This window comes from Myodes glareolus, chromosome 14, assembly GCF_982192425.1.
Source record: "Myodes glareolus chromosome 14, mMyoGla1.1, whole genome shotgun sequence".
In the NCBI taxonomy this organism is placed as follows: Eukaryota; Metazoa; Chordata; class Mammalia; order Rodentia; family Cricetidae; genus Myodes; species Myodes glareolus.
The window spans coordinates 50,148,218-50,167,125 of NC_142039.1; the positions used below are offsets into that span (position 1 = coordinate 50,148,218).

The window sequence follows — 18,908 nt, forward strand, 5'->3', positions numbered from 1 at the left end:
TCATCTGTAGCCTCTTATTGGCTAACTCTTACATATTGATCTAACCCATTTCTAATAATCTGTGCACCATGAGGTCGTGGCTTACCGGCATGAGTCTAGTCAGTGTCCGTCTTGGGAAGGGGAATCATGGCGACTGCCTCATTGCCTTCTTCCCAACATTCTGTTCTGTCTACTCCACCTATCTAAGCTGCTGTCCTATCAAAAGCCAAGGCAGTTTCTTTATTAACCAATGAAAGTAACACATAGACGGTTAACCCTCCTCCATCATTCCACAAAGGCTGCTCATACCACTGTCTTCTAACCCCTGACCCAGCAGGAAGTGACAGCAGCTGAAGGGACATCAGCTTGAGGCTTTCTTTCTCATCTTGCTTGAGGGAACGGTTGGGTCATTTACGTGCAGCATCTGCTTCCTCAGTCACCCTGTGTTCTCCACCCCGAGGGGATTTCAACCTTCCCTGTCCCTTAGGTTTCTCTAGCTCCTCTGCTTTCAAGGCTGTTGCAAATGTCCTTACTCTGAAACTTCAGCCATATGAGCCTCTATTATTCTCCAAGGCTCTAATGCTAGTACAGCTACTAACAAACCACACGATAGACACACTCATTAGACCATTCAAACTACAAAAAGTTGATTGTACAAAGTTTAAACCAAGGAAGTGTTTGGGGTCCTACATTCCAGGGCAGGGGCGTATGGATTAGGAATGTTAGGCAGAACAAACAGAGATACAAAAGAAAGGACAAAGACACAGAATAGAGTCAGGAGGGCAAGCCAGTGAATACTGAATTCACTCGTGTTTATTTTCCATGTGTTTTATAAACCCCAATCACAAAGGGGAAGCGGGGGAAGGCAAGACTTATTTACCATGATACAAACAACGGACAAGCGAAGTAATTACCTCTTCAATACTTAAAACATTGAGTAACTATATCTTGAGTTAAGTATTCTGTTGTTTAGGCAGAACATTCAGTGGCCACACCTTAGGCCAAGCATCCTATAGGTAGTCACTCCCTGAGTCAAACCTCCTGTCATAACCTTGAAGGAGCAATAATAGGCCTGAACTCTCTGACCTTTGGTTAAGGTGGAACAGATTCACAGCCATGGGCTCTGACAGAAAGTGAAGGAGCAGGACACCCATGAATGCCCTCATGTTTTGATGGAGAAGAGAACCTACCACAGTAGGAGACGCTGCTGCTTTGCTCAGAAGTTAGTTTCCAAGTGGAGGAAAGGTGATCTCACCAAATGCTATTCTATTCTCTTGCCTCTGGGCATTCTATCCACTTACATAGCTCTCTGTCCTGGGCTTTCCTCACAGGCTTTGAAAAGCACCTCTGAATGATCATGGTGATGAACTCCAGAAATGCTGACTTTGGCTTCCTCAGAATGACCAGGCATTCAATATTAATGAAAAAAAAATAGTAACTCCAGGCTGGAGATGCTGTTGAATTGGTCAAACAGTAACCTAGCATATGCAGAGTTTCCGAATTCCATCTCCAGAGCTCCCTAAGCTGTATGGTGGTACAAGCCTGCAATCCCAGCGCTAGGAAGGAAGAGGCTGGAAAGATCAGAGTTACAAGATCATCCATATTAGTTTTTCTCAAGTTTAACCTCTAAATGGAAAGGAAACTTCATTTTGTTCTTTCCTATATTTACCAGGATCTAAGCTTCTCATATGTTAGTGATTTTTCTATATGGAAAAGCAGAGTCAAATCTTAAAATCCATATGACATCGTGTGTCCACAACAACTCTCCCTTGCTGAATCAGATACCCATGTAACTAGACAGTAAATTCTGGCTCAAGGCAGTCTGTAGATGTTTTGGTATAAATGTACCTCAAGTTTCATTTTCTCTTCTGTTTTATTGGCACCATAGTAAAGGAGCTGGAAAATAGCTAATACAGAGATGGTTTAAAAGTATTTTCTGCCCTACTTTAAAAAAAAAACCACACACACACACACACACACATAGTTTGTTTGTTTTGAAATAATGTCTCACTATGTAGCCCTGGCAGCCTGGAATTCACTTTGTAGGCCAGACTGGCCTTGAATTCACAGAGCTATGCCTGCTTATGCCTCCTCAGAACTGGGATCAAAGACTTGGATCACCAAATCGGGTACCTAATTATTGTTTTCATATGACTAACTGGTCAAATTTATATTTATGCATTGTACATCACTCTAAATCAAGATATGAAAAAAAGCAAAGTCATGGCTCAGCATTGTATGTGTTACAAGTGTGCGGGCGGGGGGGGGGGGGAGCATCATAAATCTTTGGAACAGGAATGGAGTGAAGGTCACAGTTGAGGGATTTAGAATGGGGACAGCCTCCAGGATCTTTATCCTCCCAAGCCATGTTGCCTAACTTACTGAGTTAGCTTCAGTCCTCTGAGACCCATCCTCCTTTCCATTTAGCCGTAAGGAGAAAAGAAAGGACAGAGCGGGATTTCACTTATCTCTCCCTTCTCAGGCTCTGGTCTGTCTGCACACACCAGTATTACAGAGTTCTCTTTTCTCTGGCCTTTTGTTCCATGACCATGAGGAAGGAAGCACATGCACAAACAGGAGCAAGTGTTTCTTCACTCAAATGGCCCAGATGTTCCTCCATCCATCCCTAGCTTAGGAAATGCATTACAAGTTTGCCCATAGGCAAATCCAGTGAGAGCACTGTGTCAGGTTGACATAAACTAGTCAGCCTATCATCCATAAGATAGCAAAGTCCAGGGACTGTAATGCCTATTCATGGAAATAGAGAACTTTGGTTTAAGGCATAACTTTTAGGTTGACTCCCGTGGCAACATTTCTGCTGATGCCAAGTCGTTGTGCTTTTAAACGCCCTGTTGTGAGACTCAGCCCGACTTCTGTCTCACCAGCACACAGTCCCCTGCACATCAGCTCTGCTGGCCTCTCCTAATTCTTTCGAGTCACCATGGCAGATCTCATAACTCGGCTTAATGGCAAGAGCCTGTGAACTAACAAAAGAAACCAGGAATCCGTGTCGTGCCCTGTGATGTGCTGGAGGCGGGTCCTACCAGGAATTGCAACTGATTCCAAAACTCTGGAGCAAAATAAGAGTCAACGATCTTATAAATTCACTACTTATGCTGGATGAGACTCCTCCATCCTGCCTTTTGTTTAAAAAAACTTAACCACTTCCCCCAAGACCATCTCCAAATGCAGCATTCTCTTCTTGAGTTACCAAGAATTTGGCCTTAGAAATTTGAATATGGAGGGGCATAACTGAGCTCATGGTGATTCAAAAACATGATAATGTCCAATAATTGTGAGCACCCCAACTTGTCCCTCCCTTCAGAATGTAGAATGATATTTGTGTATTTGTGGAACTCTTTGTTGTAAGCATCAACACTGGTCCTCACTGACAGTTCTACACTAAGGTACTCAATGGCCATGCATACCTGTGCTTACCAAAGATACTTGATGGTGTTCATCTATCACCAAAGGATAAGCATCCCTTCTCTGAAAGGCTAAACCTTTCATGTCCAACTCATATTTGTTTTACAAAACCATTTAAAACACCACACAACATTGCCACCAGCTATGGGCACAGGATGTATGTGAAACATAACTTAATTTCATATTCAGACCCCAAAGTCTGAATGTTTGATATATGCAAATATGCATTTGTGTTTGATTTTATTTCATTTTCGTTTGATTTGTTTCATTTGCATTTGATATATGCAAATATTCCAACATCTCAAAAAACTAGAAACTGCAACTGTTGTGGAATAGTATTTGTAGATGTGTTACATTTATTTATGCTGTGGAACATTTGTTTAATGATGCACAAATGTATTGCATTCTTTTTTGTTTTTGTCATTGTTGTTTGAGGCAGGGTTTCTCTGTGTAGCCTTGGTGCCTGTCCTGGAACTAGTTCTTGTAGACCAGGCTGGCCTTGAACTCACAGAGATCTACCTGCCTCTGCCTTCTGAGTGTACCACCACCGTGGGGCCATATTGCATTCTTTTATGTTGCATTTGTTTAACTCTGTGAAGCTGTGTTACTTTGATTAGTCTAACAAGAGAATGGAACGGCTAATAGCAAGGTAGGAGAAAGAATAGGTGGAGCTGGCAGGCAGAGAGAAAAAACAGAAGGAGTAAAAGAGAGAAAAGAGATCAAGGAATGAGAAATGGAGGAGAGGAAGACTTCAGGGTCCTACCACACAGCCAGACAAACAAATAATAAATAAGAAGGAAAGAAAAGATATACAGAAATAAAAAAAGGTAAAAGCCCAGAGCCAAAAGGTAGATGGGATGCCAAGCTAAGACTGGGCATTTCTAAAAAAGAATAAACCTCTATATGTAATTTGAGGGCTGGGTGGCAAGTCCCCCTCCAAAGAACAAAGATAAAAACAACCAACAACACACAACCCTTCTGGTGTCAAGAATTTCAGCTAAGAAATCCTCAGTCTCTCCTGGTGATCACCCTAAGTTTGGGAATTCTTGATGTGCTCTTGAGTTGCCCCAGCTGGGACCCACAGACTTTCTGTCCCTTTGCTCGGGGTCCATCACAGATAAATGAGTGTTGTCCCGAGGGAGAGAATAGCCATGCACAGCTCTCTACCTGCATGCAGCAGCTCCATCACCTGAATCACATCTGTCTGTTTTCCCCAACAGTTCAAACATGACTGGGAAAGAAAACAGGTTGGTAAATACTTCAAGGTTAGTGTTACTGGAGTTTTAGTCTTGCTCTTAGGAGTTGTCTTCTGGGCTCCTCCCCTATTTTGTATAGCATCATTGAGAAGCACTCCCTTGGACCTTGCAATTACTATTTATGTCTCCAATTCTAAAGGAGCACAAGCTCATTCTTTGGGGGAAAATGTTGCATTAGAGAAGATATCATTGGCAAAGGAATTGTACATTTTTCTGGCAAGTCACCTAGTTAATTCAATATTTGTATGAATTCATGGATATGTACAGAGTCATGTAGTTAGAAAATCTTGCACCAAATACATTTTATTTTATTTTAAAATGTGTAGGGTTGATGTGCTTGGGGAGGTGCTATACACATGTATGGAAGCCAGAAAAGCACATCTATGTTCTGCTCTGTCATCCTCTTCCTTATTTTCTTGAGGCAGGTTATCTCACTGGACCTGGAGCTGGACTGGCAGTCAGTAAGACCCAGTGATTCCCCTGTCTTCACTCCTAAGCCATGCAGAGGTTAGGGATGTATGTGTGGCCATACCCTGAATTTTTATGTAGAAACTTGGGATTTGAAATCAGACACTGATGCTTATAGAGTAGGCGCTCTTACCTACTGACCCATCTACCTAAGACTTTTATTATTTTCCTTAGACCGAGTGACCAAACTTCTTTCATGAGGTCTTATGCCCTAAAGAATCCTTCACCTTAAGGTAAAGTGCCAGCAGGTGCCTGTATTCCTCGTGACAGAGTAAGAGTAGACTTTGAAATGAGGAGTTCAGTGTTTCACCTACGTGAAACAAAGAGGCCTCATCTCAAAAACAAAGCATTCAATTATCTTGTGCTGTGGTTGTGCACCACCATGACTAGCTTATGCCATCCTTTAGCGTATCTGAGATATGTGCTCTTAATAATTTGACGGCAAACCACTCCACATCTTGACCTTAATTGTTTTACATTCACAGGGAGTATATAGAAGTCTTTAGAGTTTGCTTTAATATCCAGCAGTACACTTTTTTTTGTGGTCAGAATTGTGGGATAGTGACTTTAAGGCAATGAACAGCTAACATTTCTGCTGACACTGGAAGAAGGGGCTTAGTAAATGTTGATCATTGCAATATGGTGTGAAGTCAGCTGTGGTGATGTTGCCCGTAGTTCCAGCTACTGGGGACCTGGAGACAGGAGGATCACTGGAGCCCGCAAGTTCTAAACTACCCCAAGATGGAAAAATACAATAACATAAATATGTTCGCCATCTCTGCATTACACAGCTTAGTGGAAATTCCTTTTATTACAAATTTTATGACTAGTGCTGGAAACTAGATCTGGTCAAAGGTTAATAAAATAGATTAGTAATACAAGAATAATTCATTAGCTTTTCTTATCTCTTATACCCCTCATAAAAATGATACACAAGAGACATGAAGCATATTCACGAAGAAATGAATAATTTAAGAGAATAAGAATAGATTTTTTTATCATTCCATTCAGAATCTCCCCCTACTGTATTATCCTCAGTACATCACACAATCTATGAAAATGTTTCCCTCTCTGGCTTGTTTTCAAGGACTTTTTTAGAGGGTAGATAAACTGAGGTCAAAGCAGGAATTTTCTGTGACTTCCCAGTATTGTCCAGGGAGGAGCAGGAATCTGGGCTCCTGACACTGAATTAAAGTGTGTTTTGACAAGAATCATAACTTCAAGATCAGAACAATGGAGCAACATCACTGACCTCAGAACCAGAAAAGCACGTAAAATGTCATAGTGATAGCATTGGTCAGGCCTCACCTCACCATGCTTCCCGTGAAACTCCACATTAACGGAAAGTACTGTTTCTCACCAACAGTCTTCTTGACCACATAGTGGTCATAGTGTGTCTGGGTTCTGCTGTATCTTCCTTAAAGAACAGTGTCTTTGTAAGGGCTTTTATCACTGGGGAAAAAATACCATGACCAAAAGCAACTCTCAAGTCACGTTCTATCACTGAAGGAAATCAAGGCAGGAACTCGAGTCAGGGACATGGTGGCAGGAGCTGAAGCAGAAGCCACAGAGGAACGATGTTTTCTGGCTTGCTCCCCATGACTTGATCAGCCTGCTTTTATCTAACAGCCAGAACGCCTGCCTAGGGGTGGCACCACCCATGGTGGACTGTGTCTTCCTACATCAATCATTAGTAATAATAAAAAGATGCACTACAGACTTTCCTTTAGGCAGTCTGAGGGAGGCATTCTTCTCAATTGAGATTCCTCTTCCCAAATAGATCTAGTTTGTGTTGTGTCAAGTTGCCAAACAAACAAACAAGCAAGCAAGCAAGCAAACAAACAAACAAACAAAAAACATCAAGGAAAGACAGTCCGATGACCACAATTGTCTCCAGTGGAATTTAATCCCTGGGTTTAAATGTAGTGGCACTAATGACAGGAATGTATTTAACTCTTGAGGAAGAAGTTTTGGAGTCTAGGTACCCAAAAGGCCAGAATCTCCCAGTAAGCGCACCAATCTTACAACCACATCTGTGTATTGCCTGGCAAGAGTTATTTCAGTCTTACATATTGGACAATGAAAGGGTTTTCCTGTACTAAGGAATTTTACATGCCAATATCTAGGTAAAAAGATAGTTAAAATTTAAACTTCAGTTGCACAAATAGAATTTTATTTGTAAGACCTGATCTGTCTAAAGTATGAATTCTTGAGTCATAGAAAAGGAACATGCTAGAATCAAAAACAGAGGCTACGAAGCAAAGAAAACAATATGTAGAAGAAAATGATAAATGAATGCAAGCAACAGCATGATCATCACCTTGTGTCTGAAACCGTTCCTGCCTTAACCTTTGAGTTAAAGACTTCTGCTCAGCTCTGCACGCAGATGTGCTGACCATCTGAGCAATCTCTTCTTCTAAAACTGTGAATCAAGGTTCACAACCTAGACTTTTCCTCCAACTTCAAAGCTAAGGACACCACACATCTGTCTGACAGGAAATGACAGGCCATGAATGGTCTGAGCAAGAGTTCCCCCAAAAGTCTCTCTTCTTACCAGACAAACAAACAAACAAACAAAAACCCACAATTGCTCCTCCCCTTTGTTCTGCCTTCTTCTCTCCCTGATTTGTTTTAATGAACCAGAAGTTTTTAATTCTGTTGATAGGTTATAGGTACTTACAGTGTTTCCATGATTTGGTTACTAATGAATAATGCTGCCTTGAACATTGTGCACATGTGTTGGTGAGGATAAATATTTTCCATTCTCGTTAATACATACCTAAACTTGAACTGTTGATGCTTTAACTAGGGTTACTATTACTGTGATGAAACACCTGGACCAAAGCAACTTGGAAACAGAAAGGGTTATTTAACATGTGCTTCCTCATCACAGTTCATCGGTGAAGGAAGTCAGGACAGGAACTCAGAAAGGTCAGGAACCTGGAGGAAGGAGCTGATGCAGAGGCCATGGAGGGGTACTGCTTTGCTCCTCATGGCTTGCTCAGCCTGTTTTCTTACAGAACCCAGGAGCACTAGCCCAGGGATGGCACCGCTCACAGTGGACTGAGCCCTCCTTTATCAATCACTAGTTTAGAAAATGAAGTCAGATCTTATGGAGACTTTTCTCCTTTTTGATAATTCTAGCTTGTGTCAAATTAACCTACAATTAGCCAGGACAGTTGGATACCAAGGCAACTCTATGTTTAACATTTTAAGGGCCTCTTAGACCAGTTTCTAAGGCCAATGTACCATTTCACATTTTCATGGAGACATTCTTTCCTACACGTTATTATTTGTCTTTCTACACTCCCTACCCTCGTTTTCTTTTTAAATTAGCATGCAACATATTCTATTGCATCATGGTGAATACAATGCATTAGATATCATTATCTCAGTAAAGTATGTTTTAGTATGTTCACCTCCTCCCCATGTCTCTCACCCTTTCTCCTTATAACTTCCTTCCAGTTTCCTTTATGCTTTCTCTTTACAAATATCCTTGAGGCCCCACCTACCCAGCACTCTTTTTATCTGCCTCTTCATCTCTTTTTTGTGTTACTTTTGTTTTTTGGATTTTCCCACATTTAAATCTATTTATATACATAAACATTTATGTTTCAAGCTAGGATAACCATATGAGAAGGGATATATTTCTGCTTTTCTGAGACTGGATCACCTTGCTTAATATGGTGCTTTTGAGATCTGTTGATATTTTGGCAATATTAATTTGTCTTTATAATAGAATAAACTTCTATTGTACATGTATGGTGTTTGTGGTTGTTTGAATAAAAATGACCCCATATGCTTGTATGTTTGATTGTTTAGTCTCCAGTTAGTAAAACTCTTAGGGAAGAATTAGGAGGTATGACTTTTGGAGTAGGCGTAGCACTGTTGGAAGACATATATCACTTGGGTTGAGCTTTGTGGTTTCAAAACTCCATGCTAGGCCCAGTCTTTCTCTTTCCTTGGTGGTTTGAATAAAAATGGCCACCATAGATAGGCCCATGTGGAATAGCATTATTAGGAGGTGTGGCCTTGTTGGAATATGTGTAGTCTTGTTGGAGGAAGAATGTCACTGTGGTGTTGCAGAAGCGTTTGATCCACTAGATTTCATTTTTGCTTTCATCCAGTATTCCTCATTATGCTCCCTTTAGGAATGGTTGTTTATAGTCTGTTTAATTATATGCGGGGAGCATGTGATTTGCTTTTTGCTTTGCATTTACAAGGGACAATAGTTAACAGATTTCCTTGAGTCTCAGAAGAGACATGTGTTTTTGGACTTTGAAGCAGTATGGAGACTGTAAAAGACTTTGGGAAATTTTGAAGTTAGACTAAATGTATTTTGCATTGTGATATGGCCATGAGCCTCTGGGTGCCCAAGAGTGGAATTAAGTCGTTGGAATGAGAATGGTAGTCAGAGGGTCATATGTTTGCATGCTTGCCCCCCACTAGTTGGTGGTATTGTTTGGGAAGGATTAGGAGTGGTGGCATTGTTAGAGTAGATACAGGCTTGTGGGAGGTAGTGGTTGCTGGAGTTTGGTTCTGAGGTTTCTGAACCCTATGCAAGCCACAGCCCCCTCTGCCCACAACTTGTGAACTTGACATGAACTCTCAGCCCCCTCTCCAGCACCATGCTCCCAGCTGCCCCTGTGTTTCTTGCCCTGTAATCACGGACTAATCCTTGGAAATTCTAAGCAATCCCCAGTCAAGTGTTCTTTCCCTCTATTTGCTGCCTTTGTCATGGTGTCTCCTACAGCAATAAAACAGTAAACAACACACAATGCTTTCATTTTTTATCCATCTGTCAATGGCCACTGAGACTGATCCCATTTCATTCCTATTCAGAATAGAATATCAGGGATCTAGACATTAAAACTCCATGAAGATACCCCCTCATCCCAGTCAGAACAACAATCTCAAAGAAATCTAAAACAGGGACTAGAGACGACGGCTCAGAAGTTAAGGGCATTTATTGCTTTTGCAGAGGACCCAGCTTTGGTTGCCAGCACCTACACGATAGCACATATCACCTCTGTCCATATTCCAAGAAATTCAATGGTTTCTTTTGGCCACCATGGCCTCAAGCATACATGGACTATACATATTTACACTTAAGCACACACATATATACATAAAATAAAACAAATTTGGACAAAAAAGGAGAAATCTAACAACAAATGCTGGTGGAGAGATAAGGAAAGAAGAACCTTACCTTTCTTCACCACTGATGAGAGTCCAAACTAGTATAGCTATTATGGGAATAAGTCAGTTCTGAGGTGTATAAAAAAATTAAAGATAGAACTACCTACCATATGACCCAGCGATGCCCTCCCTGAGAAAATACTTGTTGAGGACATTTTGGAAAATAGAAAAATTTTGCTCATAACCCTAAAAACTGTTTTTCTCTATGATGATAGTCTCAGTCTTTCTCTCCCTTTCCCTTCCTTACCTCTTCTCTCTTTCCCTCCCTTTCTCCCACCCATCACATACACACATCTGCTCAAAAATATCTAAGCCAAACAACATGTATTTGTTCCAAAGCAATATCTTGTTGCACACCTGTAATCCCAACACTCAGGAAGCCGGAAAAGACAACAGAATTTTAAGTCCAAGGCTAACCTGGAACATAGGGTGAGACCCTGTCTCAAAACACTGATGGACCTCTGTGGTAGAGTGCTTGCCTAACATGCATTATGTGTGATTCTCCAGAGTCACATTACATAGAGAGATATGTTTTATATTAAATATATGCATAATATGAGATACAATAAATATTTATATATAAACTGGGAAAATTAGAAATTATGAAATGCCCAGAATGCATCTTTCCCTTTTATAAGTAGATTGAGCATCATCTGATTTTTTTTTATCTTTCAGATTGATTACCAGTGGACCACAGAGTTCCTTGTCATGGGAGGCTGTTCTCCCTGACATCCTGGAAGGCATTTTAGATCTCTTGGGGCACATTTTGAGGAAACTCTTACGATGTGAGTATAAGAGGTTTACTGTTAGCGGCTAGGCAAAGTCAGCACAGTCAGGAGCAAAGTTCTACATAAATGTGCCATCAAAGTGCCCTTTTGTTTATTTTCAGATAAAAGAGTATGAAATAAATTGAATGCGATCGGAGGCATTCCTAGCTGACATTTTAACCTTTCAATAGTGTATTCTGTCACCTTGAGCAAAGAATGCTCTACGTCGTGTCTGTCATCTCTCTTGCTTACATTATGACCTTCAGCTGAACATGTTTAGGAATATAACTCCTTAGCCGAGCATGCTTGGGAATGTGCCCGCACCGTAGACACTTTCCCATTCAGATCTGCAGAGGCTCCCTGATGGTCAGTGCCATGGGCAGTGCTGTAGATTTGTCTCCTGTGCTGTCCTTGCTGTAGGCAATGAGGGTTTCTCTGATTTCTCTCTCTTGACATTGTTTCATTGGCTTTGCACTCACCAAGATGGGAATCCACTGATCCCTCCTAAAATAGGATTTATTTATTTACCTATTAAGGGAGTACCTCACATTTTACAAAATATTGACGTCTAAAAGATCAAAGTCACTTTCTGAGTATAGAACAATAAATAGCCCAACAAGGGACATTCTGTTAAGTTTCCCACAATGGATGAAAACATAAACCAAGAAAAATAATCGCAGTATAATTTCACAAGGGTTCCCTACACATTGTGATGGCTAAGAAATCTCACTGTACCAAGCAGTCTCTTAGTGGTCATGGACATTTAACCTAAACTCCTGAAAGATGAACTCTTCCCCAGAATGATGCACCTCCTGCAAGATAATTAACCCCTTTCTTAGGCTTTTGTAATCCTGCTTTTGGCTGTGCAGCAGTGCGTGAGACATCTCCTTTAGCTCTTTTATCCCTCTGTGCAGGGGAGAAGGGCACAGCTTTTTTACACTGTGTGCAGAGAGAGGGGTCAGCTCCCTTTGTCACTGTATGCAGGGAGAGAGGACAGTTTTATCACTGTGCAGAGAGGCAGCTCCTCCTGTAGCCAAAGGGAGTGAAGTAGTCTCTCAACGCAGCTGCCAGTTCCACAGAAAAGAAACAATCTTGGTCTCCCCCAGCCCCTTCTGGGTGCCTACCCTTCGATTTGTCCTTAAGGCTCTCCACCTGCTAGCAATATTAATAAATTCATCTAATTATAATTTGAATTGAGTCTGTGGTCCTTTTCTGGTGGTCTTTAACTCTATAACTCATAATGAACAGTTCATTCTGGGAACAAAAGTGTTTAAAATGTATCTGCTATTGTGAGAGCCAAAGTTACGTTTTAAGTTTTAATTACTAAGAGACCCATAAAACAAAATGTCTCTGATCTGCAAGTCTCTTGCTCAAGGACAGATAGTTTCTGAAATGCTGGAGGCCATTATTTATGGGAGCTAAGAAGCCACACGTTTTCACTTCCCTAGACAAGTGTGTTGGACCTCTCTTGATCACGTGTGACTAGGAGGTTCCCAGGCAGGAAGTAATTCAGGATGTACACTTGCCCTTGATTGGGTATAGGCTGGAGGTACATTAGGATGTATGCTTGGCCCTGATGGGGAATGCAATGCATTGTAGGTTTTCCTTGTTAAGCCCTTGCCTTACTTGATTCTGGATTATTTCCCAGGAGCCTGGATATGGACCTGGCCAGAGCCCATCTATCTGGCCAGTATTTAAGTAAAGCTTCCTGAAAATTTGGCTTTAAATGTGGTAGTGGTCTTAGTTGGTGGGACTAACCATGTCACTTAGTAACTGTTGAAAGTCAGTTCTAGCTGCCTGTGCTCAATCTCCAGTCTTACCTCATACTTGAGAAAGAGAAGAAATTTAAAAGCCAAGCACTGGAACCAACAGAAGATGGCAGGAATAAAAGAGACTCATGTAGAGAGAACCAAGTAAAACTGAGATCATAGTTACAACAGTAAATTTAAATGTGTTGACTCAGAGAGAGAGGGCTTCCCCACTCAGGTGAGTCACGCTTAAACCTGTACTGGTGTTTATGTGAGAGAATGTGAGTGTATGAATATGTTTATGTGTATTGGATGTGTATGTGTATCTGCGTATGCATGGACATGTATGTGTGTGCTGTATGTGAATGTGTACATTTGCGTATTTCAAAAGCACATCATTGACAGTCCATTGATTATGATGTCCCTGAAATTCTTCAGACACTTGACTCCTTTTTACTTTGGTGCCTTTACCGTGGATTCCAGGATGGAGCCACTTGCAGATATACTGCCTGCAAGTGTCCCTCAGTGGGCCAGATGATAGCAAGTTTGAAGGAAATTGGGACTAGCTTCCTCTCTCAGAATCAACAGATGACAGACAGACAGATACACACACACACACACACACACACACACACACACTCACTCACTCACAGTGTGCTTTTTGAGTCCCAGCTCATGGTGATAGATGGGGCTGACGCAGATGAATGTTACTGGAATGTTTTGACACATAGCCCAGGTTTAAGAGCCGTAAAAAGAGAACTAAGGCAGACACAGTCACGGTGAAACACAGAGAAACGGAGATTTAACTAATCAAAGCAGGGGAGAGGAACAGAAAAGGGGCTCCAGTGACCTCAAGTTTCTCTTCAGGGGACTGACATGAACCCCATTTAAACAGGAGGACGAGAGGGCCACAAAGCTTACCAGTTCTGGTCTGGGTGAGTCCGGTTGCTCTTTATCTCCAGTTTGCTTCTGAAAGTCACCTTGAGGAAGCTCTTATTGCTTTAGGCAGCAGCATCTGTTTCAGCTCCAGGTGCAGCCTGGAAGCCATAGAGAACTGAGTGCTCTGGCTTCTGAGGCACAAGATTGGTCCGGGGTGGTTTTTGTCACTTGTCATGAAGATGTTTAGCTGTCTTGTTGTTTCTGGAATCCAAGGTAACTGCGGGCTTGAGACAATGACTAAGGGCCTTCAGGAGCATTTTGGAGTTCTAGAGCGGGACATCCTGCAAGGCTGGCATCAAGTCTCTGCAACCGATACAGCGGTACCAGCACAATGGAGTGCTTCATGTGTTCTGTTTCATTGAGCCTTTGCTGTATACGTACCTTACACTAGTCAACTACCGGAGCCCCCGAGTCTCTACTGTATAGAGGACATGTTCTCCTTAGTATGGATGAAGGGAAGGCTTTTTTTTTTATTGCAGATATGAGAAAGAGAATGGCCAGAGGCATCCAGAAGAGGCCAGAGGGAGAAATAAGTAGTATACTGAACATGGACACCAGACTGGACCTAGCCATGTGAGAAACAGGAGCAAAGCCCAGAGACAGAGAGAGGGAGAGTGCAGGAGAGTCGGGGTGGAGGGAGAGAGAGAAAGGCAGAGAGAATGTGTGTCAAAGAGAGAGCACAGCTGAAATTAAGGAGGGTAAGTGACTGGGGTAAGGGAAGCTCCTGAGCAGGAGAGAATTTAGGGTAAGAGGGAAGGGAAAACAGCTGAGAACAGTCAGGATGCCAGCATGCGCTTTGAAATGTGGAGCAGGTACATAAGATACTGAGGGAGCCTGGAGACCAGCATGCACTTTGAAATGTGGAATAGGAACTTAAGATACTGAGAGGCCAGCATGTACTTTGGTATGCTAATAGGTACCACAGATAGCCATCTGTTCCTTCAGCCTTCTGGAATCTGGGGAAATTTGGAGTTTCCTTTGGACCTGGCAACAACAATACCTTTGGTTCAACTAGAGTGACTACTGCCTCCTGTTGGTTTTCATGTCTTATTTTGTGGCGTCTCTTGGTCAATTCCTCCCTCAGATAGCTCCGTGTTCATCACAAAGAAGGTCAGAGACCATCAGTTATCTGTCCTTGAAGAAAGAGCAGGAGAATTAGTCTAGAAACCCAGCTGTGCCTTGATGCATAGGCTCCTCCTTCTCTTGGGGAACGGGGAGGCCTGTAGAGCCCAGGGTCAAACTGTCTTCCCACGCATACTCCTCAGACAGCTAGCTATTCAAAGGGTACCTGTGTTATAGAGGGCAAAGACAAGATGCCCTGGGAACAAATGTGAAGCTCTCAGTGAGGGGACCTCACATCAGTTTTGCTTGGAAGTCAGCTGTGTGCTCATGGTATGTAGCAAAAGTCATTTACTACTGAGCTGGGGAAGAAGCCTGTGTGGCTTCCTGTGAGTACGGCTAACATGGTGAGGTCAGATGGGAGACCGCAGACTGCTCAGCCTCTCAGGCAGGAAGACAGAAGCTCACGGGGGCCATCCACAGATCAGTGGCACAGACCACAGTCACAGAGCACTACCACAGAGCAGGGGCTGCCGGAGAGCAGAGGAAACACAATGTAGGAGAGGTGGGAGATGGGGTTGTGGTCAAGCTGTGTCACTGTGCCCTAGTCTGTGTGTGGATCGCTGCTTTCAAGATGGGTCTTGTCCTGGGCTACTGCCTTTTAGAAAGCAGCAGTTGGATCCATGTTCATAGCAACAATTGCGACAGAAGAACTCTGTCTTGTCTGTGTACATAGATACCACATTGTTTCTGGATCTCACGCTGACTTTCCCTCAGCTCCATGTTTCCTCATATTACAGGCCTGTAATTCCTGCACTTGGGAGACAGAGGTTCAAGGTCATACCCAGCTACAAAGCACATTTAAGTTCAGCTAGGGGTGCTTGAGACCATCCTGGGCTTTGTGAGTCTGTGTAATATACATACCCGTGGGAAGTGGGGGAATCACACAGAGAAAGATCCAGAAAGTGGGGGGAGAGACAAAGACAGAGAAACAATGAGAGATAGCAATCTGAAAACCAAAAGAAAAACTAAGAAACCAGCCAACCAAAAAATTCTGGTAAATTATTAGAGAAGACACAGTATTCTGTCCTTAATTATTCCAAGAGGCTTATAACATGAAAACTGTTACTAAGGAGAATCAGGATCAACAGTGGGGGTAGCGTGGCAGGAGACAGAGATTGCGGCTCAGTTCTCAGTGCAGCATGTAATCCATAGCCGAAGAGCAGGCGGGTGACGGTAGGTGAAAATTCCTAGGAGCAAACCCCAGAGGTGAGGGGCATTCTGGCATCCGCTGAAGATGGGCCAGCGTGACCAGATACTGTCTGGCAAGACATGGTGGCTGATTAGCTATCAAGACTGATTAGATGTTGAAAGGGAAGGGGGATTCTGGTTAGCTAACACAAATTCTTGTAAACGCTAGATTTTACAGGTGGCCATGATGGCTCATGACTGTAGTGCCAACAATGGGGACACAGAGGCAGGAGGTCAGAGTATGAGGCTATTCTAGTCTAGACAGCGGGCCTTCATTTCAAAACAAATAACAAAAGTATGGATTTTTTTTTTTAAGCAGGAAGTACAAAGGTAAGTTTGGTAGACTGGCTGGGGTTGCAGCCATAGGGACTCTCCATCAGATACCATCCCGATGGAGGGGAATTCCATAACTAACCAGAAGACCTGTGTATTTGTCTTTGTATGCCAATTGTCTTTTTTAGGAATTCAAATTCCTTCCAGGATATTTTTCTTCTTTTGGCTCACTTAATTGGAATGCACACAGTGACACACACTTGGATGACTGTGTGAACCAACATTGATGGGAACTTGGCTACATGTTAGCTATGATGACATTTGAAGTGATCTAAAATGTAAGCATCAATCAAAATGCACACCAAGAAACACAGGGAAAGCTTGGAAAGGAAATAAGAGAGTTTTTTGTGCAATATTTTCGAGAGACCACCAAAACGTTTTTAATAGCAGCTTGTTAATCTGGGGTAGAGAACAGAAAAAAAAATATGCTACCCTTCGATGACATGTAGGAAATTAGAATTATTTAACGAACCCTCATATACACCTGTACATAGACTATACACACTGTAGTCTGGCAAAGGGTGGACTGGAAGGATAAGCCAGAAGCAATAAAGCTGCAGTGGAAAGAGGGAAAAGGCTAAGGGGAGTAGAATACCAGGGGCATTCCTTTGTGTTTTCAAACAAGACTGAAATCTCATAGCTGGTGGAGCGCCCTGGTTTGCTGCTGACATTTAGAGGGGCCAGGGGGCTGCTAAACATTCTATAAGGTGTGGCGGGCTCCACAGGCAGGACACATCTAGCTCAGATGTTAGCAAGGTCAATGTTGGGAATCCTTGACTTAGTGTGAGGGTGAAGGAGGCAGAAAAGGATCTGAGGTTTCCAGAATTGACCAGTCTTTTATACCTGGCCAGCTATCTCCCCACCAGGTCATTTTGCTCCCTGGGAAAGATGTGAGACGTCAGAATTTTCAGTGCCATTTACATAAAACGTCAATACCTGAGGGCTCTAAAAGTAGTGGAGTCTGACACAGCATTGACCATGGTGGCTTCTGTTGTTTTGGGCGTGCTGGACAGGCATTGACCTCTTGCCATAATCCTAAAAGCCTCCTTTCCACTTTTAAAATTCCTGCTTAATACTGTCTAATTTATTCCCATTAAGAGCTGGCACATTTTCCCCTAGTGCACATCGTCCACTAGGTTTAGTTCAATTCCTTGTTTATTCATAGCTTGCGTAGTCAGAGCAACCAACCAGTTAGGACTACTGGTCTAACCAGACCCGCCTGAAGCTAGCCTCAGGCCCTTACCTCAGACTATGATCAAAGAGCAGAGACTATCTCACCTCCGCCCTCCATCTTTTCCTTCTCACCAACAGCCACCTCTGTCGCCCCTCACCCTCACTCCCACTAGGGACTTCCTGACTCACACCACTCTGCCCTGCCGGTATTAGAGACGGGCTCTTCCTCCCCTCAGTTCAACTTGCTGCCCGCCTGAACCTAGGATCCCGGGTAAGCTCCGCTGCGGTTGGGCTGTGGGGTAGGGCGCTGGGGGCACGACGTAGCATGGAGCTAGGAGGGAGCCCAGATGTCTCCTTCTGTTTCCGGTGCTGAGATTTGCCCTGTGACAGACAGGCATTAGAATCCGGGAGGGTTGGGAACCTAGAGGTACCTAGTAATCTGTCCAGGGCAACAGGATTTGCTACCCAGATGGCTGCTGTGTCCTAGTTTCAGAGACAGGGCTAGGCTGTTCTCAGGTTGCCCAGACCTTCAGAATTTATAAACTCAGATGCCTGAGAGGATTGATACCGGGGACAATTACAGATTTTTCTTTCTTTTTAAAATTTAACTCATGCCTGGGAAATGTTGCTGGACTAGTAGTGAAAAGGAAAAAGAAAAAGGAATATCACCCATGGTGCTGGAATGTAGGTCCTTAGGGACAAACAAGTCAGGCCCCAGTTAGGGGAGAGGAAGAGATAAGGGGGAGGAGGGGACCTGTTGTCCTGTGACAGGATATGAGTCAGGGTATTTACAGCCGGCCATCGGGTCTCCAGCTAGGGAAGGAGAAAAACAGGAAGCCCCCAGACAACCCCCTCCTTGGTATTTAGGTAAAAGGTCAAGAATTTGCCACTCAGCGCGCTCTTAGCCTTATTTGAATTGACCAATGGAATGAATCCCCGTAACCACGCTTTTCGCTTCTGTACCCGCGCTTTTGCTCCCCTATAAAAACCCCTCGCCCCAGCCTGGCTGCGCGCGAGTCTTCCGAGAGACCTTGTCACCCCAGGTACCTGTGTATCCGAATAAACCTCTTGCTGTTTGCATCCGTAAGAGTGGTTTCGACTGGTCCGTGGGGCACGGGGTCTCTCCCGAAAGGAAGACATCCCTAGCGGGTCTTTCATTTGGTGCGTTGGCCGGGAATTGAGGCCCCCACCCAGGGACCACCGACCCACCATCGGGAGGTAAGCTGGCCAGCATTCTATATGTCCTGTAAATGTCTTACGTCTTTTGCGTCTGAGTGTTGCACTGCGAATTTGAATTTTGTTCGATTCAG

The 18,908-nt window shown here is 43.2% G+C and overlaps 2 protein-coding genes across 4 annotated transcripts in view; both read left to right on the plus strand.

The window, feature by feature from the left end:
- Positions 1–18,908, plus strand: part of LOC125397621 (serpin B9-like) — a 242,101-nt gene that overhangs the window by 145,088 nt on the left and 78,105 nt on the right. The window lies entirely within an intron of this gene.
- Positions 11,012–18,908, plus strand: part of LOC148119867 (serpin B6-like) — a 41,244-nt gene continuing 33,347 nt past the window's right edge. Inside the window, exon 1 of one of the 3 annotated variants that reach the window (XM_087896497.1) lies at positions 11,012–11,113. In XM_087896497.1, the coding sequence (XP_087752623.1) occupies positions 11,112–11,113 (2 nt within the window). In that variant the 5' untranslated portion in view covers positions 11,012–11,111. Of the gene's footprint in view, positions 11,114–13,624; positions 13,779–17,796; positions 17,870–18,908 lie in introns of those variants that run through there. The other 2 variants (XM_087896499.1, XM_087896498.1) reach the window with 2 other exon arrangements.